We start from the raw sequence: 24040 nt of genomic DNA on the forward strand, positions 1-24040 counted from the left end.
GGGAGGAAAGGGTAGTATGGGTGAGGCTGTTGAGGAGATTAATCAATCTTCAAAGTGAATCCTTGTAATGAAACAGTCATGGCTTAGATTCTTCAATAATGGCAATCAGGGCCAGGGACTCACTGATCAGGAGAGCAGACCTGAGAAGGGAGTTGTCCCAAGATGGGTGAGGATGATGAGGAGGTTATTATTACTGCTGCTGTTGTTATTATTATCACCTGGGATAGTCTCTGTTCTCAATCAATCAAAAGTATTCATTGATCACCTGCTATATAACTAGTAATGGGTTCTGCATGGTAGGACCCACAAGAAAAGTGAAAGACAATGTGGTTTATAATCTCTTTGTGGATTTAACTCTGAAGTTTAGAAGAAGAAAAACATAATAATATATGACAATATATATGATGAAGTGTGAGGGAGATCCTTTCGGGCAAGAATATGACCCAAGAGCATTGCATGGAGGAGGTAGAATTTTAGTTTGAGTGCAAAAGAAAGAAAACTTCCATGGTGTGGCTAGACAAGCTTGTGCAAACACAAGAGTGCCAAAGATGTGCTTTTGAGGACACATGAATTAATTTCAGGCAGAGACCGAGATGGGCAAAGATGTGGCTTCCTAAATATTGCTAATAGGTGAGTCTGCAGAAGGAAGAAGTATCCAACAGAAGAGACAGAGTCCTCATGGTTTATTATCAGCTACTTTATCAATACAGTCTAAAGAGTGACAAAGTGATGAGGGATAGAGGAGATGGTAACTTGTGGTACATCCCAGGATAAACACTCTTTGTTTTGTTTTTGGAGGGCAATTGGGGTTAAGTGACTTGCTCAAAGTCACATGGCTAGTAATTGTGCCAACTGTCTGAGGTTGGATTTGAACTCAGATCCTCCTGACTCCAGGGCCGGTGCTCTATTCACTGCACCTCCTAGCCTCCCCTAAGCACTTACTGTTAATCAAGAACTAGAATATTGTTTAACTCTTGTTAGGATGACCAGTCATTTATGAGCAGCATCCAAAAAAGATCTTTTCACTGGGAAAATACATTACTGTATAGTGGCAGCCCCCAAAATGTTAACTTAGATTTAGGAAGCACTCATAGAAGAGAAATGTCCCCAAAGAAGGAAGTGACCATTCCCCTATAATCAATCATGTCAGAACCCATGTGGAAGATGCTGGGCCAGAGTAGCTTCTGTGCTTTAGGAGGGACACTGACAAATGAATACCAAGAGGAGACTGGTCATGATGGTGAAGGGACACAAATTTATGTTATGTGAGAAGTGGTTTTACATTAGAGAAGAGTGTTTTGGAAAGGCAACAGTTTTGTTTCCGAATAGTTATAGAGTTGACTTGTGGGAGTGTTCCTGTTTGTTTCATGATAGAAAGACTAGGACTAGATGGAGGAGATATCAGGGAAACAGATTTCTATGGAATATATAGAAGAATGACCTAACAGATGGCTATCAGATAATGTAATTGGTTATCTTACGAAGTAGTAAATTCCTAGTCACTGTTACTTCTTAAATAGAGGCTGGATAGCCACTAATAGAAATGCTATTTTAGATAAGGAAGGTAGATCTCTGAGGTCCTTTCAATGTTGAAATATCATGAGTTCTTGTGTTTCCTGCCTCTTGGCACTCTGTAGACAAACATACAGTATTAATAATGGAGAACTAGTCCCATTTCTGACTGGAACAGAGACAAACTGACCTGTGATGATACAGGTTCAAAGAGAACCTGTTCAGTGGGCAAACCTACTGCTGTCTCTTTCTACTTCTCCAGGCTCAATTAGGCTTCTCCAGGTGTCTATGGCCACATAGGCTTCATCAAGTACTCAAGAATGACTTTGGCAATTTGTAGATAAGACTGGAAGCCAAATGTGGAATGGAGCAAACCCCAAAGTACAGGACCAGAGCTGATATTCAGATGCAACACCGCATATGCACACTGACATGTTACATGCCAGCTGAGGCCCCAAAGTGGTGGATCCCAGTAGAGTCACTTTATGAAATCATCCAAACCCTAGGTGGTAGGCCTTGGATTACTGCCTTTTTTTTACTCTGATAAACAATCAGTGCATGCTGGAAAGTTGAAGGGGTTCTCTTCTAATAAGGATTACAACAAAGCCCCCGCAAGTACTTTCTTTTAACAACAATGACAATAGTGACTCAGATTTATGTAAATTTTTTTTTAAGCAATTCTGTGAATCATGGACAGAAGCACAACTCATTAAGGCATAGAAATAATCACAAAGATCATCTAATCCAATCACCCTTATTATACGAAGAGAGACATAGGGATAATAATCCTTCCCTGCTAGTGACACAGCTAGGTACATGGTAAAACCGGGATTCAATCATAGGTCTTCTGTACTCCAGAGTTCAATATTTATTTCTGTTACACTATACTATCTATCTTTAATTGAGTGACAATTCTCAAAAGTATTAAACCAATACAATGAAACTTTTAGATTTTATTAGGCCAGGTGAAGAGTTATCAGAATCACTAGTTGCTATATTGGCAGCTAGATGTCTCAGTGGACAGAGTGTTGGGTCTGGAGTCAGGATGACCTGAGTTCAAATCTGACCTCAAACACTTATTAGTTGAGTGACTGTAGGCAAGGCACTTAAACTCTGTTTGCTTTAATCCACTGGAGAAGGAAATGGCAAACTACTCCAGTATCTTTGTCATGAATACCCATGGATAGTATGGTCCATGGGATCATGAACAGTACAGCATGACTGAACAACAACAAAAATTACTATACTTATGAAATAAACTAGTGGTTGGGGTATTGAGTTTATCAGTCTCTCAGGGGATAATAATAGACCACTGTACAGTCAACGACTCTTGGATTTATTTCTAAATCCTTCTTCTGAAATATTTGAAACAGGGTAAAACAAAGAAAGAATTGTCCAACCCTTCACTTTTTTTCTGGTAGAGCAATCCCAGTGGCTTCATGTACTATTTGTACCTCAGAATATTGATCCATTGGAAATAGTAATTAAATTCATTATTCAAGGAAGTGGGAGATGTAGCTAATTGCCCTTGGCTCAAAAAAAGAGGAGGGGATAATGGCAGAAGTAGAAGATGGTAGTCTCTGAGTCCTTCATTGGGCATGAAATTAAATGAACAGTTTAGTAATAAACCCAATCAAGTAAATCAACTGAGTCAAGTGTTGGGCAGGATACATGACCAAGTAGGACTTAAAGGTGTCAGACCTGTTGGAGAATTACAGCTACAACACAAGGTAATGGGCCATTTGAGCAGTTAATGGATGTTGTAGAATTAAATGCACAGGTATTATGTCCATGAAGTAAGTGGAAAAATCTAATCCTAAGGCAGTATAGTTTAATGTTTCAAAGAGAGACAGAAGAAATTAGCAATATCAGGAGACTGGGAAACACTCAGTTGATGTCTTACATGTTCATCTTCTTTTTCTTAATTTTATCATAAGATTTTGAGTTACAAGAAACCTTTGGAATCTAGTCCAAGTGAATTATCCAAGGTCACACATCAGTAAGTAGCAGAGGCAGGATTTGAATCCTGGTCCTTAACTCCAGATCCAGAATTCCTTTCCTCCTCTGTGATGTCCCTGGTACACTGTCATCTCCTACTAAGAAAGGCTGTCTGTCCTAGCTCTGCAGGAAGCTGAAAATAGTGGAGGACATTCCTATAAAACAGGTGTCCATCCTAAATGGGAGACAAACTTAAACCTTTCACTAGGGATTCAAGGCCAAGACTGATGACAAGAAGCAGATCCTGGAACTGTTATCAGTCAGAGGAATACCTAGGAAGAGAGGCTTGAGCAGAGTCAGAATATGCAGGAAGGAATCAGAGAGGTCTGGGGTCTAATGCCTGAGGAAAGAGGTTTCTCAAGATCCTGACCTTCCCCAAGAAAGAAGAGGGGAGGGAATTCTTTTGGGTTGCAGATGTATCTTAAATGATGTAGAATACACACACCCAATCCATCTCAAACTATCATCTTACATTGTAATTCAGATAATGGATAGACCATTTGACTTAGAGTTGGGAAGACCTGAAATGCATATTTTGGGGGTAGATAGGTGGTCCAGTTCATAGAGCAGTGGGTTTGGAGTCAGGAAGACATGAATTCAAATCCTTACTAGTTGTGTGATCCTAGGCAAGTCACTTAACCACTCCTTGCCTCAGCTTCCTCACCTGTAAAATGGGAATAAAATAGCACTTACTTCCTAGGGTTGTGAGGATTAGCTGAGATGATAGTTGTAAAGTACCTAGCACAATGTTTGGTACACTGTAAGTGCTATAAAATGCTAGTTACTATTATTATTTCAGACCCTGGGCAAATCACTTAACTTCTTTGGACCTGGTTTTTCTCCTTTGTCAAGTGGGGGAAATAATAGCAACTACCTCACAGAGCTGTTATGAGGTTCAAATGTGATCATTTATGTAAAGCATTACATAAGTGCAAAATTTTAAATATTATCATTTCCACTTGGATATCCCAATGAAGTTTAAATACCTTGGTGACGTCATGAGAAGGCAGGACTCATTAGAAAAGACCCTAATGCTGAGAAAGATTAAAGACAAAAGGAGAAGGGGTTGGCAGAGGGTGAGATGGATAGATAGCAGCATAGAAACAATGAAAATGAACTTGGACAGACTTTGAGAGAGATAGTGGAGGATAGAACGACCTGGTGCACTGTGGTCCAAGGGGTCACAAAGGCTTGGGCACAGCTGAAGAAATGAAAAACAACATTCCATTTTCATGTCCAACTCAGCATATCTAAACTAGAGCTTGTTATCTTTCTCTTGATAAGCTTACCCCTCCAGTGAGCTCTTCTTTTTCTCTGGAGATCTCTTCAATCTCCATTACTCCATTGCTTAATCCTTCCTTCTCCTTCAGCCCTCACATCTAATTGATTGTCAAGTCATGCCAACTCTGCCATCACATCTGTTGACTCCTTGGTTCTACTCACATGGCTATCACACTAGATCAAGACCTCATCATTTCTTACCTGGGCTACCATAAGGGTCTTCTAATTGGGGTCCCTACTCCCTAATTCTAGTTTCTCTTTTCTCCAATCCATCCTCCACATATCTACCTAACTAATGTTCCTAAGTCATAGGTCTGACTATGTGACTACCCTGTTCAAAAATCTTGAGTGGCTCCCTGTTACCTCAAGGATAAAATTCAGAATCTTCAGCTTGATGTTTAAAATCCCTCACTTTCTGGTTCCGATCTTTTTTTTAGAATCATGTCCAATGACCCTTTCGACTTACACATTCATCAAAATTTCCTAATAGTTTGGTTGGATACCAAGTCCTATCACTTACATCTTTAACAGTATCTCTCCTATTTGTTCCCTCCTTACAATTTCCTTTTCTGATACCCTAGTTACAGACTCTCATTACTTCTCACCTGCAACTTTCACAAAAAAAAGGCATAAACGGTCTTCTTCATTCTATTTTTTTTCTCTGTTTCTAATGCCTCTTTAAGATGGAAATTTCTAAGGCATACTTTGGGTCACATCCCTTAACTATGTAAAAATTTTCAGAAAATCCCTGTTGCTTACCAAATAATTGCAAATCCCTTAGCCTGGCATTCAAAGTCCTGTATGTCCTGTCTCTATTATACCTATCTTGCCTTATCTCATACCAATCCCCCTCATGTAGTCTATGTTTCACCCAAAGTCTACTATCTGACATTCTCTAAACTCTCTGACTTCCTCAGGTCTACAGCTTTTCTCGAACAGTTCCCCATACTAGCAATGCATTCTCTATTTTCCTTTTTCTGACTGTTGACATACAATGTACCTATCAAGTACAAATTCCAGTCTCACTTTTGTCATGAATTTGTTCACACAGGAGGTTTTCTATCTTCATTTAATCTCACAATATTTTGTGCTTCAATGTAAATATCACATTCCAATTTTGTTTGTGTACATGCTGTATGTCTGTTTACTTTTCTTTACCTATTTCCCATCCTAAGCCTTTCACAGGATCCCAGAGAGATGTCTCATCTAAACCATGCCTGATCTAGAGTCCCCTCTACAATATGAGCAACAAGTGGCCATCTAGCTTCAGGCTAAACAGTTCCATTATGGGAGAACCTGCAACATCTGAAGACAGTCCATTCTACTTTTAGATAGCTCCAATTAAAAATAATAGTAGCTTGGGGAAGCTAGATGTTGCAGTGAATAGAGCACTGGCCTTGGATTCAAGAGGATCTGAGTTCAGATATGGCCTCAGACACTTAACACTTACTAGCCATGTGACCTTGGGCAAGTCACTTAATCCCAATTGCCCTGCCTTTCCCCCTACAAAAATAATTTAAAAAGTAATAGCTTTTATTTCAACAATGCTTTAGGATTTGCAGAGCCTTACATATGTTATTTCATTGGATTCTCACAACAGTCCTAGAAGATAGCTGCTATTATTTTTCCTATTTTATTTTATTTTTGCTTTTTGGAGGGCAATTGGGGTTAAGTGCCACCCCTATTTTTCATATTTTATAGAGGGGGAAACTGAGGTAGACAGAGGTTACATGACTTATCTAGAATCACACAGCTAATAAATATCTGAAGTCATATTTGAACTCAGACCTTCCTGATTCCAAGTCCAGAACGCCATCTACTGTCCCACCTAGGAAGTTTTTATGTCATTTTGAGCTGAAATCTCTCTCCAACTCCTACACTTTGCTTCTAGTTCTGACCTCTTAGACTAAGCAGAACAATCCAGTCTCTCTAACACATGGCAATCATTCAAACACTTCGAACAACTATTATATTTCCCCTTGTGCTCCAAATCTAGTCTTCTCTAGGCTAATCATTCAAATTTCTTTAAATGATCATTTCTACCATGTAAAAGGACTAGTCTTAAAGCCTTCATTATTGTAACTGCCCTTTTAAGGGTGACCTCTGGTTTATCAATGTCCTTCTCAAAATACGATTGATAAGCCAAGTCAATAAGCAAATATTGGAAATATAAATATAAGCAGAAAAAACCACAACAGTCTCTGATCTCAATAAACATAATACTTGGGTTATTTCCTGATTAGGGCATAGTAAAGCACAAGTATCATTCTTCTGGGTAGCCAGGTGGTGCAATAGATAGAGTGCCTGGCCGGTAGTCAGGAAGACTCATCTTCCTGAGGTTGAATGTGACCCCAGATACTAGGCATGTGACCCTGGACAAGTCACTTAACCCTGTTTGTCTCAATTTTCTCACCTGTAAAATGAGCTGCGGAAGGAATACAAATGACTCCCGTATCTTTGCCAAGAAAACCCCAAATGGGGTCACAAAGAGTCAGTCATGACTGAAAGAGTGACTGAACAACAACAAAAACTACAACTGAAGAGAATGATAGTTGTCATTTTTACATACATTATCTAGTTGATTACTTCATGACAGATCTATATGGCATGTATGGCAGTTATTATTTCCATCAGATGAAGAAACTGAGGCTCAGAAAGGCTATGTCACTTGCTTATACTCACACAGGTATAGCCAGTAATTGTTAGGTCATAAATTTGAGGGCAAATCTTTCCTGATTATAAGTCCAGTATGATTTCTGCTATTCCACAATACCTTTGATTCAACTCAAAGAATATTCATTAACTATCCACCTTGTAAAAAGTCACTGAGCTAGGAAGTATTTCTAAAAACAAACCCTACCCTGAAGGAGCTTACATTCTTTTGGAGATGGGCCAGGGACACAACATATAAACAAATATATACACATGTATGTATATGTTTATATTCCCACATATTTATGTATGTATGCATGCATACATATACATATGCATGATGATTTGAGGAAGGAGAAAGCACTAAGAACAAAGAGGACCACAAAGGACTTCCAACAGCAGCCAGAAGTTGAACTGAGTTTTCAGAGGACTTTGGGATTCCAGAAGGCTGATGTGCAGAGGCAGCACATCATACACATGGGGTATAACTTGTGCTAACTCAGAGGGTCAAGAGACAGAACTCTATATTGGATAGAGAAAGAAAGCCAATAAGTCAAAAAGTATTTATTGATCATTGACTATCTGATCATTATTACAGTAAGTGCTATGAGGGAAATGAATGGATTATAAAGCGGGATTTTTTGCCTTTTAAAGACCTCATAATTTCTTAAGCTTTAGCTGACTCACATTAGATATTAAAGGAAGAAAAGAAGGTAGTCTATAATTAATTGATGAACCTTCTAGAGTTATTTAAAATTTAAAGTAGAAAAAAGAAGGCCAAAATCAGCATAGGTTGTGAACAGAACCTTGAAGAATGGGGGGGATCAAATGGGAGGGAATGAAGGACATTGGCTTCCCAAGAAAAGAAATGGGAGGAGTAAAGGAAAAGAAACAAGAGAGATGCGAGCGTTTCTAGATCAGTGTAGATGTTGAGATCAGTCAGAGGAGGTAGTAGACTATGTTATTTAGAGGCAAATGATGATGAAAAAAGTAGGAAGCTGTGTTTCTAGCAGTCATTCACTTCCCTTCAATGTCTATGTAATTTAGGACATAGAACCATTTTTTTCATTTTTCATTTTGAGACTGATGTGGGTAAGAGCCTGAACCTCATACTTTCTTCCCCTTCTCCCTATGAATAACTGCTAAGGGTATCTGTGGATAGTGAAAGCTAGTTTTCTTGTTTCCCTCCTCTTATGTTAAGGTTTTGCAAAAACTGAAGTACAAGGGGGCTTGTCTTTTCCCTTGAAAGTGACTCCACAGTTCCCATCTAATTAAGTGCTCTGCTTGTGCCCACAGTGTTCATGGGTGACAATTTCACAATGCCAACTGTATAACCATTTTCCCCATTTAGCAGTTTGCTGCTGGGCCTCTGTTGGCCACTTAACTGCTGGTTCTACGTTCCAATAAAGGCTGGCTTGGTAGTGCCATGAAGTTATTAAATCACAGTGCTATTCTGCCTCTCATGCTCACAACCACAAAGATACTTTCATATGGTAGGCCTTGGGAAATGAATTAATTAAAATACTAACCAATTATTTTTAAAGAAAGGACATAAGGGAAAAATTTGTTATTATCTAGTAACATCAATTTCTATGGGAAAATTGATTTTGTCAATTCTGTGATAAAATCTTTTTTAAGGAATATTTTGACAGAAATACACTGAATTTTCTACTATTCCTCCAAAACTTGTGATACTAATAATGTCGACTGTGGAAAAGGGTATGAAATTAACTAGGCAGCAACCAAACATATCATCCAGACCAAAGGGAATAGTATAGATAATAATTATAATTTGTATTTTCATATCTCCATCCACTGAGCTGGCATTAGCATTTCCCCACTCTCATGTGTTCCTTCTGTGCTGAAAAATTATCTGGATAAGTTTCGCTGGGAGGGGCATGATGGGAACATATATTTCTCCCCTTCCCCCTTTTTTAACCACTTTCACCATCCTAGTCCTACAAACTCTTTTGACATTTAAAAGATGGTAAGAGTCAGAAGGAACCTTAGAATCCATTTCATTCAATCCATATAAGACCAAGAGCATTACCTACAATACATATTTGCTAAGTGGCCATTAATACTTATTACATTTGTTGTGTATGATTACAAGAACCTTTCAGCAGACTTTCTTTCTCTCATCTCTTCCTCCTCTACTACAGTAAGCACATGTTGTCAGATCAGTCTTTCCCAAATCACTTTCCTAACATTACTCCCCTGCTCAGAAACCTTTAACAGCTTCCCACTGGCTATGGAATAAACTGAAAACTACTTGGCTGGGCACTCAATTTACAATCTATCTCCAATCTACCTTATCGGTCTGGTCACATATTACTTCCCATGGTTTCTACCTTCCAGTCAAACTTCCTGCTTCTTGGATGAACCCCACACTTTCCCACATCTTGCCTTCCCTCCATCTTGCCTTTTCTTCATCTTGCTACACTCCCATCTTTCCCTATACCTGGAATGTTCCATTTCTTTTAGACAAAAGTCCTATTCATTCCTTAAGGCAGTCCTCAATTGCTACAATGAAGCCTTTTTTGACTTTCCTGTTCAGAAGTGACCTTTCCCTTCCCCAAACTCTCATATGACTTTGGCAGAGGCATAATTAGGGCAGAGTGATCAGGGATTTTCCCTGTGGCACTGGAATTTAGAGGGCACTTAGAGCATTTGTATTCTGTTAGCAGGCAGAAACAGCTGATATTAGTATCTAGTGAAAATAATTAAAGTGAGAAGTTGCCAGATGGCACCACTTCCTCTCCTTGGTAGCCTCACTGGAGACCAGCTCTTCCCTGGGATGGTCCCACCTTTGTCCCTCTGACAAACTATTTTCCCTTAAAAAGCTGACTTGGGAGGACTTTTTCTGTTTGATCACCTTGGGAATTTTTTTGACCTTGTCATAGATGGCAGAATTTTTAGTTATGGCTCTTCTATTTTTTTCTATTGGGTATACTTATCACATTTTATTCTTTATCTAGTAGTTTTACCTAACCTATTAGATTGTAAGCTTCTTGATGGCAGGGCTAGTGTCTTATCTTTGAATGCTTAATAAGTCTTTCCCTAAGATCCTTCTTAGGTGCCTCAAGTTAATGTGGAAGTGAACCTGTGTTCGCAGAGGTTATGCCAGAAGATTCCAAATCCTGGAAGGTATTTTTTTGCCATTGCATGCTTTATAGATTTATTTTAATAGCATATGCAAAAATAGTGAATACCAGTCAATACAAAACAGAATTTTGCTCAATGTAATATTATATACTAAGAAATTCATGGTATCATGTCTTAAATGATCTTTCACACCATCCACATCTTTACATGCATTACTATTACAAGACAGCAAAACATTTTAACAACTAAAATATTTCTAAAATTTACTGAGCTTGCAAAGGCTCAAACAAAACTTGTAATGTTCTTTACATGCTCTTGTCAAATGAAGGACCACTTCTTATACATAATGCTTCTTGAATACCTATGTTCTATTTCCTTTTATTTGACCTAAAGCAGCTATAAGACCTGGGAAAGGCACAGGAAGGATTTTGATTTCTCTCTCATGACAATTACCTCTCATTTTTTAACTTTAGAAAGGGAAATGCTCTGACTATGAGACTTTGTAGTGATCTGTGGGTGACATGGAAAACTATTTTGATAAACATCCCTTGTGCAGTTTTAGTGGTGGACCATTATTATAGATTATTTTTTAAATAATTCTGCAGCTCCATTATTACTTGGCAGCCCCAAAATGTTCTTTCTTCTTGTTTCTAAGAGCATTAGGCACACATCTGCGATCTTTGAAGTCAACAAAAGCAAAGCCAGCAGCGTTTCTTGCAACCTATATACTTCAGTTGTTATTTTTCGGTCGTTTCAGTCAGGTCTGACTCTCTGTGATCCCTTTTTTTTTTGGCAAAAATACCAAAGTGGTTTATCATTTTCATCTCCAACTCATTTTAGAAATGAGGAACTGAGACAGAATTAAGTGACTCGCCCAGGGTCACACAGCTACCAACTGTCTAAGGCCAAATTTGAACTCTGGAAGATGAGTTTTCCTGACCTGGATGGTCTTACTAAGCTAAAAAATCTTTCAGTACAAGCCTAATGATGGGTTGTATATCTATTATTCATAGACCCTCCTAGATGAGTTCAGAAACATTTAACCACCAGAGGGATAACCACTTAACAGATGGTGAATTATTTCAGTCACAGCAACTCCCATCTACTTTGGCATGGAATGGAAATTATCTGCATTGGAGGAGTATGTACTCATAGGGATGGAATCACTTATTCTTGAAATATTAAAGTAGATATCCCCCATAGCACTTAGCACAGTGCTTTGAACATACTAAATCCTTCATAAATATTTGTGGAATGAACATAAATCACATTTTTTTAAAAGTGGGGAGATGTGAAAGGATATCAGTGACACATGGCAAAATCAAGATTCCTAATGATGCACTAATTGAAATTAACTTCTACTATGCATAGCTGATTTAAAATGAAAAAAATCAATATATATATATATATATTTTGCTTTTTGGAGGGGGAAGGCAGGGCAATTGGGGTTAAGTGACTTGCCCAAGGTCACATGGCTAGTAAGTGTTAAGTGTCTGAGAGCAGATTTAAACTCTGTTCCTCCTGACTCCAGGGCCAATACTCTATTCACTGCGCCACCTAGCCACCCCATCAATATCTATTATTAAGGATAAGCTCTCTTCTGGAGAATATTATGAGTTAAAGTAAACTTAGGGAAAAGGAGGTGAAAATGTAATTATTTCCTACACTAAAATGGGAGATCCAGGAGTCAGTTAGGTGACTCAGTGGATATAGAACCCTAGGCTTGGACTCAAGACCCGAGTTTGCATATTGTGTTTAACACTTACTAGGTGGGTGACTGGCAAGTCAGTTAACCTCTCTCTGTTTTTTTTTTTTGCTTTTTGGAGGGCAATTGGGTTAAGTGACTTGCCCAAAGCCATATGGCTAGTTTTGGTGTTAAGTGTCTGAGGCTGGATTCGAACTCAGGTCCTTCTGACTCCAGGGCCTGTGCTCTATTCACTGCTTCACCTAGCCGCCCCTCAGTCTGTTTTCTTATCTGCAAAAAATTCACCTGCCTTGGAGGGCTGTGAGGATCAAATGAGACTCTAGAGGCAAAGAGCTTTGCAAATCCCACAGTGTTAAGCTATCATCATTTTTTATAATTATTCCCCTAATTGACTAATATGTTTCATGATTGAGTATCTATTTAGTTATGAGCTCTAGAGAGTAAAATCATAGAATCTTTAGAGGTAGACAGAGACTTGGAGGTCAGTTAGTTCGATACTATTTTATAAACGGGGAAGTTGAGGCACAAGGAGGTTAAGAAACTGTCCAAAGTCACATAGATAGCTCATCTTTGAGCTGTGAATACTAATTACATGTGCTGATTCCTGGCTCACTGTTTTCCCCACTGCAATATACTGTCTCTCATTATGGGCATTCTTGTTCATTCTTTTAAAAAACAAACACAAGACAAGACAACAACAAAAACCTCAAGATGTTCAGGGCTTCCCACTCTGTTGTCTCTTTGTGATATGCTGCGGACTCTGGATTTTTAGAGGTTATATTGGTAGTGGACACATTTAAGTGGGTACTTTTGAACTGGAGAAGTTTCAGATGTGGGCCCAGTAAGCAGTTATATATCTGGTTTATGAGAAACAGACTAGTTAAATATTGTGAGAGCCTTATCACCAACTTTGCTGCAAGAGTCTAAGTTTTTTTTAGCCATAGTCATGCTCAAAGATCAATCTATGGAGTAGGAAAAGTGCTCAGTTTGGAATCAGAGAACCCGGACCCCAATTCCAGTCCTACTAATTTCTGTCTGATTTTAGCAAAGCCAATTTACCCTACTCTTGGGCTGAATTTCTGAATTTACAAAATGGTGGGGGCATGTAACAGATGATGTCTGAGGTCCTTTCCAGTTCTAAACTTCTGCTCCTTTGAACAAATAAAGGTAGGAGGTGATTATAGAAGGAGTCGCAATGGGGGTTAGAATCTACCCACAGTGCAAAATTATAGATTCTTTAGGTATTGAAGAGAATCAAGCTCTGTTTATATGATACTGAATAAAAATAGTACACCATGGAACCTAGCTGATTATCTGGATAGTTTAAAATATTTATATTTGACTTAATGCAATCTCTAAATCTATGTGATTTTTAAAAGTTTTCCTCTGAAAATCTGACAGTGTGGTATAATGGAGAGAGTCCTAGATTTGAGGTCAGAAAATCTAACTTCAAGTCTTTGCTTTGTCACTTGTTAGCAGCATGACATTGGACAAGTTATTTTCCATCTCTGGGACTCAGTTTCCTCATTTGTAAATAGGGGATAACAATACTTTTACTATCTATTTCATCAAGTTGTCATAAAGAATTTTGGGGGGGCAAGGGGTTTAAAATTTTAAAGCACTCTAGAAAAATGAGCTACTAGAATCATTATACTATTTAGAATTTTAGTTCTGGTGTTCATGTGTTTAAGCATGTCTGTGAGCTTTAACTTTCAATATCTTCACCTAGCCCAAGTATGGCCTGGGGATGCCTGGAGGTTCTTGAGATGCTTTCAGGGTGTCTGTGAGGTTAACATTATTTTCATAATAATATTAAGATGCTATTTCCTGTTAAAATACTCCTTCTTTATCCAATTTCATATTTGTGTGAAGCTAGTTTTTCCCCATATACGTCGACCCAAACAACATATCATAACACATAGAATGTGAAGCAGATACTAGAACCCAGCTGCCTCCTATTAAGCCAAACACAAAAGAGATTTGCAAAACTAAGTAGAATAAGCCAGTCTTCCTCTTTTTGTCTTGAAAAACACAATTATTTTTAATAAAAATATTATTTATGTTAATATGCTGTGATTTATTTTTAAATGGATCAGTAAATATTAAATATTTATTTAATAATGTATTATATAATAAACTATTTATGTATTTATCAGTTTAATTTCTAATCCTTGAAATATCAGCACAAAAACAAGAGCTTTGGGGGATCCTCCAATACCATGACATGAGATTTATTCTAAAGAAAGGGTTTACAACCAAAAACCATTAAGAACCTCTTCTGTAGACAAATATTCTAGACTTCAACTTCTTTATCTGCACAGTGATGGGGCTGAGCTTGATAAACTGTAAGGCGACTTTTCGTCGTAATATTCTAGGTTCTGTGTTCTGACATTCTGTGTTCTAAGATCCCTTCCAGCAGTAACATTCCATAATCCCAAATTTCACTTTCAAGCTGTAAGAATGACAGTGGCATCTTAGCCATCACCATAGATAGCAGAGAAAACATGAACAGAAAAGGAAAGAAGACAAAGAAGGTAAAATGAAGGTGAAAAAAGGAGAAAGACAAATTCTCTCTTATGCTTTTAATATGTATCTGGTTCTTTTTCACAAAATAGAAAAGTCCTTCTCATTCTTTGACTTCCACCTTTCTCTTCTCCTGGAGTTCTCATCCTCTTTGAGTATTGAATTCTACACATGGATCCCTGATGGCTTAAAATATCCTGTACAATGATTCCTTTAAACTTCAAATGAGTTCCAAAGTCTACAGAAGTGGATTAAAGGTTTGAGATAGTAGATTTGCCTCCTCTGCTTCTTGTGGCTAAATCTTAATCCTTTAATTAAAACAAAATTCCAAAATGCAAAGCTTTTTCTAATGTGAGCCTCTCATCACAGTGGGCTGCCCAAAGGACCTGAGGTCTTCCTGCAATTCATGGAAGTAACCTGTCCTGGCAGAGTTTATTTATTAATACAGAGACCTAATCAACTCTAAGATTGTACAGTTTCACTTAAAACCAAATTCCAGAATACATTGATTGGTATTAGTTTTTCTATAACAAAACTATCCTTTCAGCCTTATCTGGCTCCCTTCAAAATGAGTGACTGAAGAGAATGTGGGTCTCAAGGCTGCTGATGAAAGCAGCTTTTATTGGCAATAAAAGAGAGAATCAGGGGCTATGACTTTTAAACCCAGGCTTGCCACAAATTTACTTTATAGTCTGAACCCAGAAAATCTTTATCTCCTATTTATCAGCAGGAAAATACCAATAAAGACAGCAATCAACCTGTAAAGGCATCTTGCTCCTCAAAAATAATTGAAAACTATATGACATTTGTGCAGACCATATTGAAGGTAGGCAGCCAGGATGATGAGGCTATAGGAGGACATGCCATATAAGAATTTGATAAAGGAACTGGGCCTGAGAGAACTGGGCAGGAATGATTGCAGTCTTTAAGTATTTGAAGGGCTATCATGTGAAACAATAACATCTCAGATTTTTGACACTTTGAGGTTTGCAAAGTATCTGTAAAATAGCTCTGTAAGGTACACTTACAAATATTGCTCCCACTTCACAAAGTGGGAAACTGAGGCTGAGAATTTAAATGAGCTGTTCAAGGTACAACATAATAAATGTTGGAACCAAGTCTTACACTTAGGTCTTTTTGACCCTGCTTGTGCTATTTCCAATATACCAAACTAATCTTGATGGGGAAGTAGACCAGTTCTGCTTGGGGTCTTGAAATAGTAACAAAGAGTAGATAATGCAACATGGTAGATTTTGGTTTCGTTAAAGGAAAAGACTTCCTAATAATAAAGTTTCTCAAAAGGAAAATGGGCTACCTTGGGAAGGACTCCTCTCTGTCCCTGGATATATTTGAACAGAAATCAGATTATCATTTTTCAGGGATGCTTTAGGCTTTCTTAACCATTTTTTATGTGTCATTGGCTCCTTTGGTGTCTAGTGAAATCTATAGACCCCTTCTCAGAATAACCCTTTGAAATTTATAAAATAAAATGTTTATTATATTAAATTATTATATTATTACATTATATTCTTATTACCTTAAAAAACCCCACCAAGTTCATGGACCCCAGGGTAGCAATCCTGGTTTTGAAAGCTATATATTTACAAGTGAACTACATCAATTAATCAACACATATTTATTATGTTCCTATTATGTGCTAAGTGTTATGCTAAGTGTGTTAGTTCTTACTTTCAAAGAACTCATCTTCTAGTTAGGTGAGACAAGGCCATCAAGGGAAGTGAAAGAAAACACTGAAATAATAAAGCTGAGTGTCTGAGATGATGACGATTCCATTAAAGAAAATGGAGAAATTTGGAGAAGGGACAGATTAAGTGTTTTAGATTTTAGAAGTGCTGAGCTCTTCTGACCCTCCTCCACTTGAATAAATGAGCAAAATGACATCAATAAAAAAGACAGCATATATATAAATATATTACACACTCATATATAATATATCTTCAAGATTTGAAAAGCACTTTATAAATATTATCTCACCACAATCCTGAGAAGTATTATTATTATCCCCATTTTACAAATGGAAAAATGAGGCTGACCGAGGTTAAGTGGCTGGGGCAAAATTTGAACTCAGATCTTCCTGACTACAAGTCCAACACTCCACTGCACCACATGCCAACTTTCATACTTTCTTAGACACTTCAATAGATCCTTGATCTCATCTGCATATCCATCCTGAGTACAGGTCATAGCTCATCTCCCACCTTCTCATCCTGTTCAATTATTTGTCCTTGCTCCTTTCTAAGTACTCTGTAAACCATCTACCCAAAGTCAGAGAGGCCTTCCTTGGATAGCAAAGGGCTGTCTGTCTCTTATTTCTTACTTGCTACATAACCAGCCTACTCCTTTTCCTTCCTCATTCGTGTCCTCCACAACATCTTTGATGACACTGGTTAGGCGTAAATCATTGTTGATAATTACCTGTGCCCTCTTTGTATCCATGATATATCTTTCCATTGCTCTACAGCTCATCTGAGATTCTGATTCTTCTGAGCTTATAGGGGTTCATGATCAGAGAGTACAAATGGCAGGTGACTCGAAAAGATCATTGTATGATAATTTGAATGTTTCTGATTCTTCATAATCAAGGACAATTAACACATAAACAGAAGAAAACAGTTACTTTGGTAGCCTGAGGATTAGAAATTAATTTAATGGCTACCAGAACTTTGTCAACATACATCCATTTTCAGCAACTGGCCCAGTTGATATTTGCCATAAAAAGTGGTCAATAATTCTTATAAAATAAATGATGAATAATATCTCATAAAATTCTCTTTAAACAGATGATCCATATATGTCTGTTTCTAGAGGGAAGGAAACTATAGCACAGCTATCCAGCTATATATGCACATGAAAATCATACCTCTTGAATCTTGTCTCTGAATCAATGACCTGTCAACTGTGTGACAGACAACAAGAGGTAGGAAAGTTGATACTTTTCCAATTGTTTAGATCTGACTTTATTCGTGTGAAAAGTATTTTATAGTTGTGTTCATATAGTTCCTGGATTTGTCTTGGCAGGGAGACTCCCCCCAAAGACTATTATTCTTATTTTGTTGCTGCTAATATTATCATTATTATTATCCCATTACAGTTATACTTTGATGCTTCCTTGTGACAGGGAAGAGATCTTGGGTTTTAAACAGCTATTCCAGAGGAACACAACTCTGGCCATTCCTATTAAGTTGCTATTATTGTTCAGTCATTTCTGACTCCTCATGACCCATTGCCCATAGCACACCAATACTGTCCATGGTATTTCCTTGCCAAAGACATTCGAGTGGTTTGCCATTTCCATCTCCAGTATATTAAGGCAAACAGAGATTAAGTGACTTTCCCAGGGTCACATACCCAGTAAGTGTCTGAGGATGGATTTTAACTCAGGTCTTCTTGACTCCAGGTCCAGAGCTCTATCCACTGAATCACCTAACTGCTTCCATCCTAGTAGGCCAGAAACCCTTCAAATACAAGCCCAAAGATGCCCTATATCTCTGTCACCTCAGAATCAGCCTATTTATGTTTGAAGAGCTTTATCAATCAAAGAGTTGGCTACAATGACTTTTCTGGAAGTGGCTGCAGAAAGTCAGGAAGAAAACTTACTAAGGCATATCTGTGATCTGTACTAGGGAAGGAGATTCTCTCATAGATTAAATAATGAATTCTTGAAATAATTATTAATATTTAACATTTCGGGAGAAAAGGCTATTCCTTTTCAGAAAACAAATATGTGATATATCCCTAAAACTAGGTGCATTCAAAGGATACTTTTGCCTTACTAAAGAATAAACTGGCAGCTCTAAGGAGTAGAAATTACCCTTCAGGTACCCTCCAATTAACTCAAAGACCAGAATTCCACTCCCTTAAAATCAGAGTTTAACTTTACTTATGTTATCTTTTCATTTACGTTCTTGTAGTCATTGTGTTCACTGTTTTTTTACTCCAAGAATTTATTTATTTATTTTTAATTTTCCACATTCATTTGCACAAGATTTTGAGTTACAAATTTTCTCCCCATCTTTCCCCTAGATGGCAAGCATATTGATTACCCTTTCCCCCAATCTGCCCTCCCTTTTTATCATCCCTCCTCTTATCCCCTCCCCCCCTACTTTCCTGTAGGGTATGATACCCAATTGATGTTCACTGTTCTTTTAGCTTGTTTCTTTCACTCTATCTGAATGCGTAAATCTTTCCATTTTTCTGAAGTTCTCATTTGATCATTTATTACCACACAATACTATTCCTATATTACCATTTTCCAGCCATTTCCCAATCAGTGGAATTTATTTTATTTCCAGTTGCTTGCTACCATAAAGAATAATGCTACTATTTGTATAAGAACTTTGTTTCTACCCTTAACCTCCTTGGGGTACATGTCGAGTAGTGAGATCACTAGATTAAAAGGTATGAAAAGCTTAATCACTTTCCTAGTGTAATTCTGAAATGATAACCAGAATGTTTAGACTAATAAACAGCTTTGCCAATTGTCTTTCCATAGCCCCTCCAACACTGGCTATTTCTGGTTTACTTTATTTTTTCCATCTTTGCCAGTATGTGAGAATTGGGGAGATTAAAAACTCAGTTATTTTTATTTCTATTTCTTTTTGTACTAGTGGTTTGTTTCCACATTTCCAAACTGTCATTTACAGTTTGTGATTCTTCTTCGGGAAACTGTTTGCTTATATCCTTTGACCTCTTATGTCAGGGATATCTTGTCTCTTTAGGGTTACTGTTAAGAATTTAGTCCAGGTCCATGATTTCATTTGTGTAGGGGATTCACCAGGAAGAAACTCCTTCTTCAAGTACAGATCTGCCACTATCCAGCAATTGGAGTCTTAGAAAATTGCCCAGAGCTTTGAGAGTTTAAGTGACTTGCCAAAGGTCACATATTTAGTCTGTGTTAGAACTTGAACCTGCTACCTCTTACTGTTTCTGAGACTGGTTCTCTCTATTTCTTTAGTGGACTGCCTCTCACACAATTTATTCACCATATACAGAAGCCATTTTGAGAATTTGTAGGATTGGGCAGCTAAGTGGCACAGTAGATAGAGTGCTGGGCTTGGAGCCAGGAAGACCTGAGTTCAAATGTGACCTCACACACTTACTAGCTGTGTGACCCTGAGTACATAGCTTAACCCTGTTTGCCTCAATTTCTCATCTGTAAAATGAGCTGGAGAAAGAAATGGCAAAACACTCCACTATCTTTGCCCCAGAAAATCCCAAATAGGGTCATGAAGAGTTAAACATGAATGAAATGACTGAACAACAGTAAAGGATTGTGCCTAACTAGAAATTTTCTGCATAGTACACAAGCTTCCCAATTTACATTAAAGTTCTATCTTATATTGGGTATATACTAGAATTATATTGGTAGTATCTAGAAGCATACCAGTGACTATAATAATTCATTTATTTATGCAATAAACATCTGTTAAGTATCTTCTATGAACTATTCAGTAGAAATTGAACTATGTATAGACACAAAGATATAAAATAGAAATGGTTCCTATCCTTAAAGAGCTTATAACTAAGCTATGAGTCTAAGACATATAAATAAATGCCTCTAATAGAAAGCAGAATATGGTGAGTATAGAGAAATACAAAGTGTTAGGGTTTTGGGTGAGTAAGAGCTCTCTCAGTTTTTGAAAGGGTGGCAATTAGAGAAAACTTCAAGGAGGATGTGGCATCTGACCTAGGCCCAGAGGGAAGGGAAGGATATGATGGGTGATATAGGAGAGAATATTCAAAGTCACTGATTAACCAAGTCAATGCTCCCTGGTATTCAGTCTACCATAACAGCATAACTGATAGAAATAGATAACTGCAAATAATTTTTCAACAATGTATTTTTATTTTTTTCTTCATCCTCCTTTTGGAAAGTGGCAGCTTTGCCATCCCAACTTCAGAATGACATGCTTCATTCTATTGAGAAATGTTTTCTATGACTCCTTAGAAAGAAAGGTGGCTTTAATTAATATGGATAAAGCACTTTGCAATGCTATTAAGCACTAAGCATTGTTAATATGGTGGAAACATCCCAGATGATTACACTTCCAAAAAATTGTTTCTGCATGCCATTTCCAAAAATGCATTATGTATTATAGAATTTGCTAGTCTTGCCCCAAGGGGAGATGAGCAATTGACTTATAAGAGTACCCTCAGAGAATAGTCAAAGAGAGAAATAAGGTTCCAAGGAGACCTGCTAGATAGATTCATTTTCACTCTGAATCACTGTGACATCCACATTCTCTTTGCCCTCACACTATTCTGAATTATATTTCCATGTTTTCATACTGATAACCTAACTAGGCAAATACCTTTCTGAGAAGGAATATTAGAATTAGACTCCCATGACTTAGGGTAAAGCAAAATGACCTTGATGAATCATTCCCAGTTCTCATTATCTGAAGGGAGGTACCTTGTCCCATATCTTCCTATTCATTCATTCCTCCTTTTTCTCTTCCTCTTCTTCATTCTTCTCTCCCTCCTTCCTCCTCCTCCTCTCTCTCTCTTCCTCAATCCTCTTCTCCCTCTCTTTCCCCCTTTCCCCTACCTCCCCTAATACCCTAATAACATGGCTAAGTATAGCCTGTCCTTATTCCTCTCCAGGATGCACTCTAGACTTCTACAATGCACCAGATTTTAATTGTGAATCCTCACTCTAGTCATGGAATTGACAGCAGAAATGCCCTGCACCCCTCTGGCCTCTCCCTCTGATTACATGGGCTCCTCCTAGAGTCTTCATTTAAGGAGATCATCCAAGTCAGCCATATCTCATTCCTCTCCAGGCTACATTCTAGACTTCCTCTACCCTGGTTGGTACTTTTGTCTCCCCTTACCACTTTCTAGCTTTCTTTCATGTTTTCTCTTCCCTCATTAGAATGTAAGCTCCCCAAAATCAGGAACTTTCTTTCTCTTTGGATTTATAGCTCCACTGCTTAGTAGATGCTTGACATAGAGTAAGTGCATAATGAATCTTTCTTAACTGAATGTCTAGAGGATATGACTTGATATTGAATTGACTTGTTATGAATTGACTTGATAAGTTGGGAAAAATAGTAGTCAAGTATGGAGAGGGCTATTAACAGTATACTTGCAACTCTATTGGGACAAAGATCCAATATAATGTATCATCTCCAGACATTTGAATAACTCATGAGGATCTACTTATCCACACTAGATTATTATATTATTATTATTTGGAAATACAGAAATACTACTTATTTGCATTAGAAGGTGGCAAAATAGCTCCCATTATATGAACTTACAGCTCTTTATCTTCTTTAGGAAAAATAATGACACAATTGCCAGAGTGATATTCTGGTTGAATCACAATATCATAATATTATATATTGTTGTTTTTGTTGTTACTCAGTTATTTCAGTCATGTCCAACTCTTTTGTGACCCCATTTTGGGTTTTCTTGGCAAAGATACTGGTGTGGTTTGCCATTTCCTTCTCCAGATCATTTTACAGATGAGGCAACTGAGGTAAATAGGCTTTAATGACCTGCCAATGGTCATACACCTAGGATCTGAGACTAAATTTGAACTCAGCTCTTCCTGACTCCAGGTCCAGACCTCTGTCCACTTTGCCACCCAGCTGGTCCAAATATTGTGTTGTGTTATATATATATATATATATATATATATATATATATATATTATATAAAATCATTTGCATTTACTCATATATTCATTTATTCAATAAAATGCTTATTGAACACCAACTACAGGCAAAACTCTTCCCTGGGCAATGGAGTTAAAAAGAAATGCAGATAAGTTACAATCCATTTCCCTGAATAGCTTGCAATTTTTCAGTAGCAGGTAAGCACTGTTTCTTACAGGGCAGTAATATGCCATTACACTCATGTACCACAATTTGTCTAGCCATTCCCCAATCGATAGACATCTAATCTAGTACAACACTAGGCTGCCTCTCACACAATTTATAGAAGTCATTTTAAGGGTTTGTGTGATTATACATGAGCTAGAAATCTCCCTGAGAGTTTACATGCTTCCTAGCCCTCACTAAATTGCTCTCATCTCTCTCAAGCAAAATTAATCTATTTATTTATTGTGGATATGACCCTCAAATATCCTATTGTCCATTGCTGGAAAGACACTGAGTTGAAGGGAGAATTGACCTTTAACATATTTGGGGGAGCAAGTGTCTGATGGTTTTAAAATTATGAGCATTTCTCACATTTCTTGTAGAGAAAAGCAGACAGATCACACGCTCTAGTACCTGTCAAATTTCCCTAGAAGTCTCTGAGCTCCAGTGTCTTTAAGAGGAACAAGCAAAACAAAATAAAAAATACCTTACAATTTCTTTCTGGTAGAAAATAAGCTCCTTGAAGGGATGTAATATTAAAAAATATTTGTTAAATTTAATGACACCTATAATGCTGTAATTATACTCTGAAAAGCTCCCGTGTGACCAGGTAATCAAAACAAAAAAAGGGCACTGCTTCTAATTTCCCTAAACACAGAGGTAGCACCCCACAGACCTACCTCTATTAAGATTTCAGGCAAACCATCAAGTAAAAAAACAGCAACAGTGAACCGAGGGATATTATACACATTCTTTTTTATCCCCATTTATTTTTATTTTGAACTTAACAAATACCAGATAAAAGGAACATTTCCATATATGCTGTAGAACAGAAGGAGAGGGTTACACATGAGACTTGTTCTTGTGAAACTGATTCACACTAGTCACACTAGACGAGAGAGAGAAAAAGAACACAGACTGTACCTGGTGATCTCTGTATCCGGGAGGAGGCCCATGTGGTAGTGGGGATAGGGAGATGTGAGGAGGAAGCTTTTGTCACACTCAACCGGAGAATAGTGTCGAGGAGAAGAAGGTTTCTCACACAGTTTGTTCACAGTGCTGTAAACGGGTTCAGGAGGCCTAGTGATAAAAGAAGAAAAGAATAAGCCTGTATGAACAGTTTAACAATATACTGTGGTTAACACCCACTCTTCCTTTAATGGTGAAGAAAGGAGTTAGTGTGATCAGGTGAAGCTAGAATAAGCCTTGGAGTCAGTAGGACCTGGGTCCAAGTTCTCCCTCTGCCACATACTAGCAGTACGACCATGAGTAAGTCACTTCTCAGTGACCTGGGTGACTCTCTAACAAAAAATATCACAGATTAGTTGTTGTTCTGCATTAGTGGGGGGAGTTTCTATACCAGGAAATCATGCTACTTATCAAATCACAGGTCTGGACAAAATAAAAAAGAAAATAG

At 37.7% G+C, this 24040-nt stretch overlaps 1 protein-coding gene across 23 annotated transcripts in view; it reads right to left on the reverse strand.

Annotated features, from left to right (window-relative positions):
• The window catches only part of DLG2 (discs large MAGUK scaffold protein 2), a 2470643-nt gene that overhangs the window by 630997 nt on the left and 1815606 nt on the right, over positions 1-24040 (reverse strand). For all 23 annotated transcript variants that reach the window (XM_069070968.1, XM_069070969.1, XM_069070964.1 and 20 more), the window contains one exon: positions 23548-23703. In XM_069070968.1, coding sequence (XP_068927069.1) covers positions 23548-23703 — 156 coding nt within the window. The remainder of the gene's footprint in view (positions 1-23547; positions 23704-24040) is intronic.

Source organism: Petaurus breviceps, unplaced genomic scaffold (assembly GCF_028583685.1).
Source record: "Petaurus breviceps papuanus isolate PSGF00001 unplaced genomic scaffold, PetGlider_PUasm1.0 90823, whole genome shotgun sequence".
Taxonomy (NCBI): domain Eukaryota; kingdom Metazoa; phylum Chordata; class Mammalia; order Diprotodontia; family Petauridae; genus Petaurus; species Petaurus breviceps.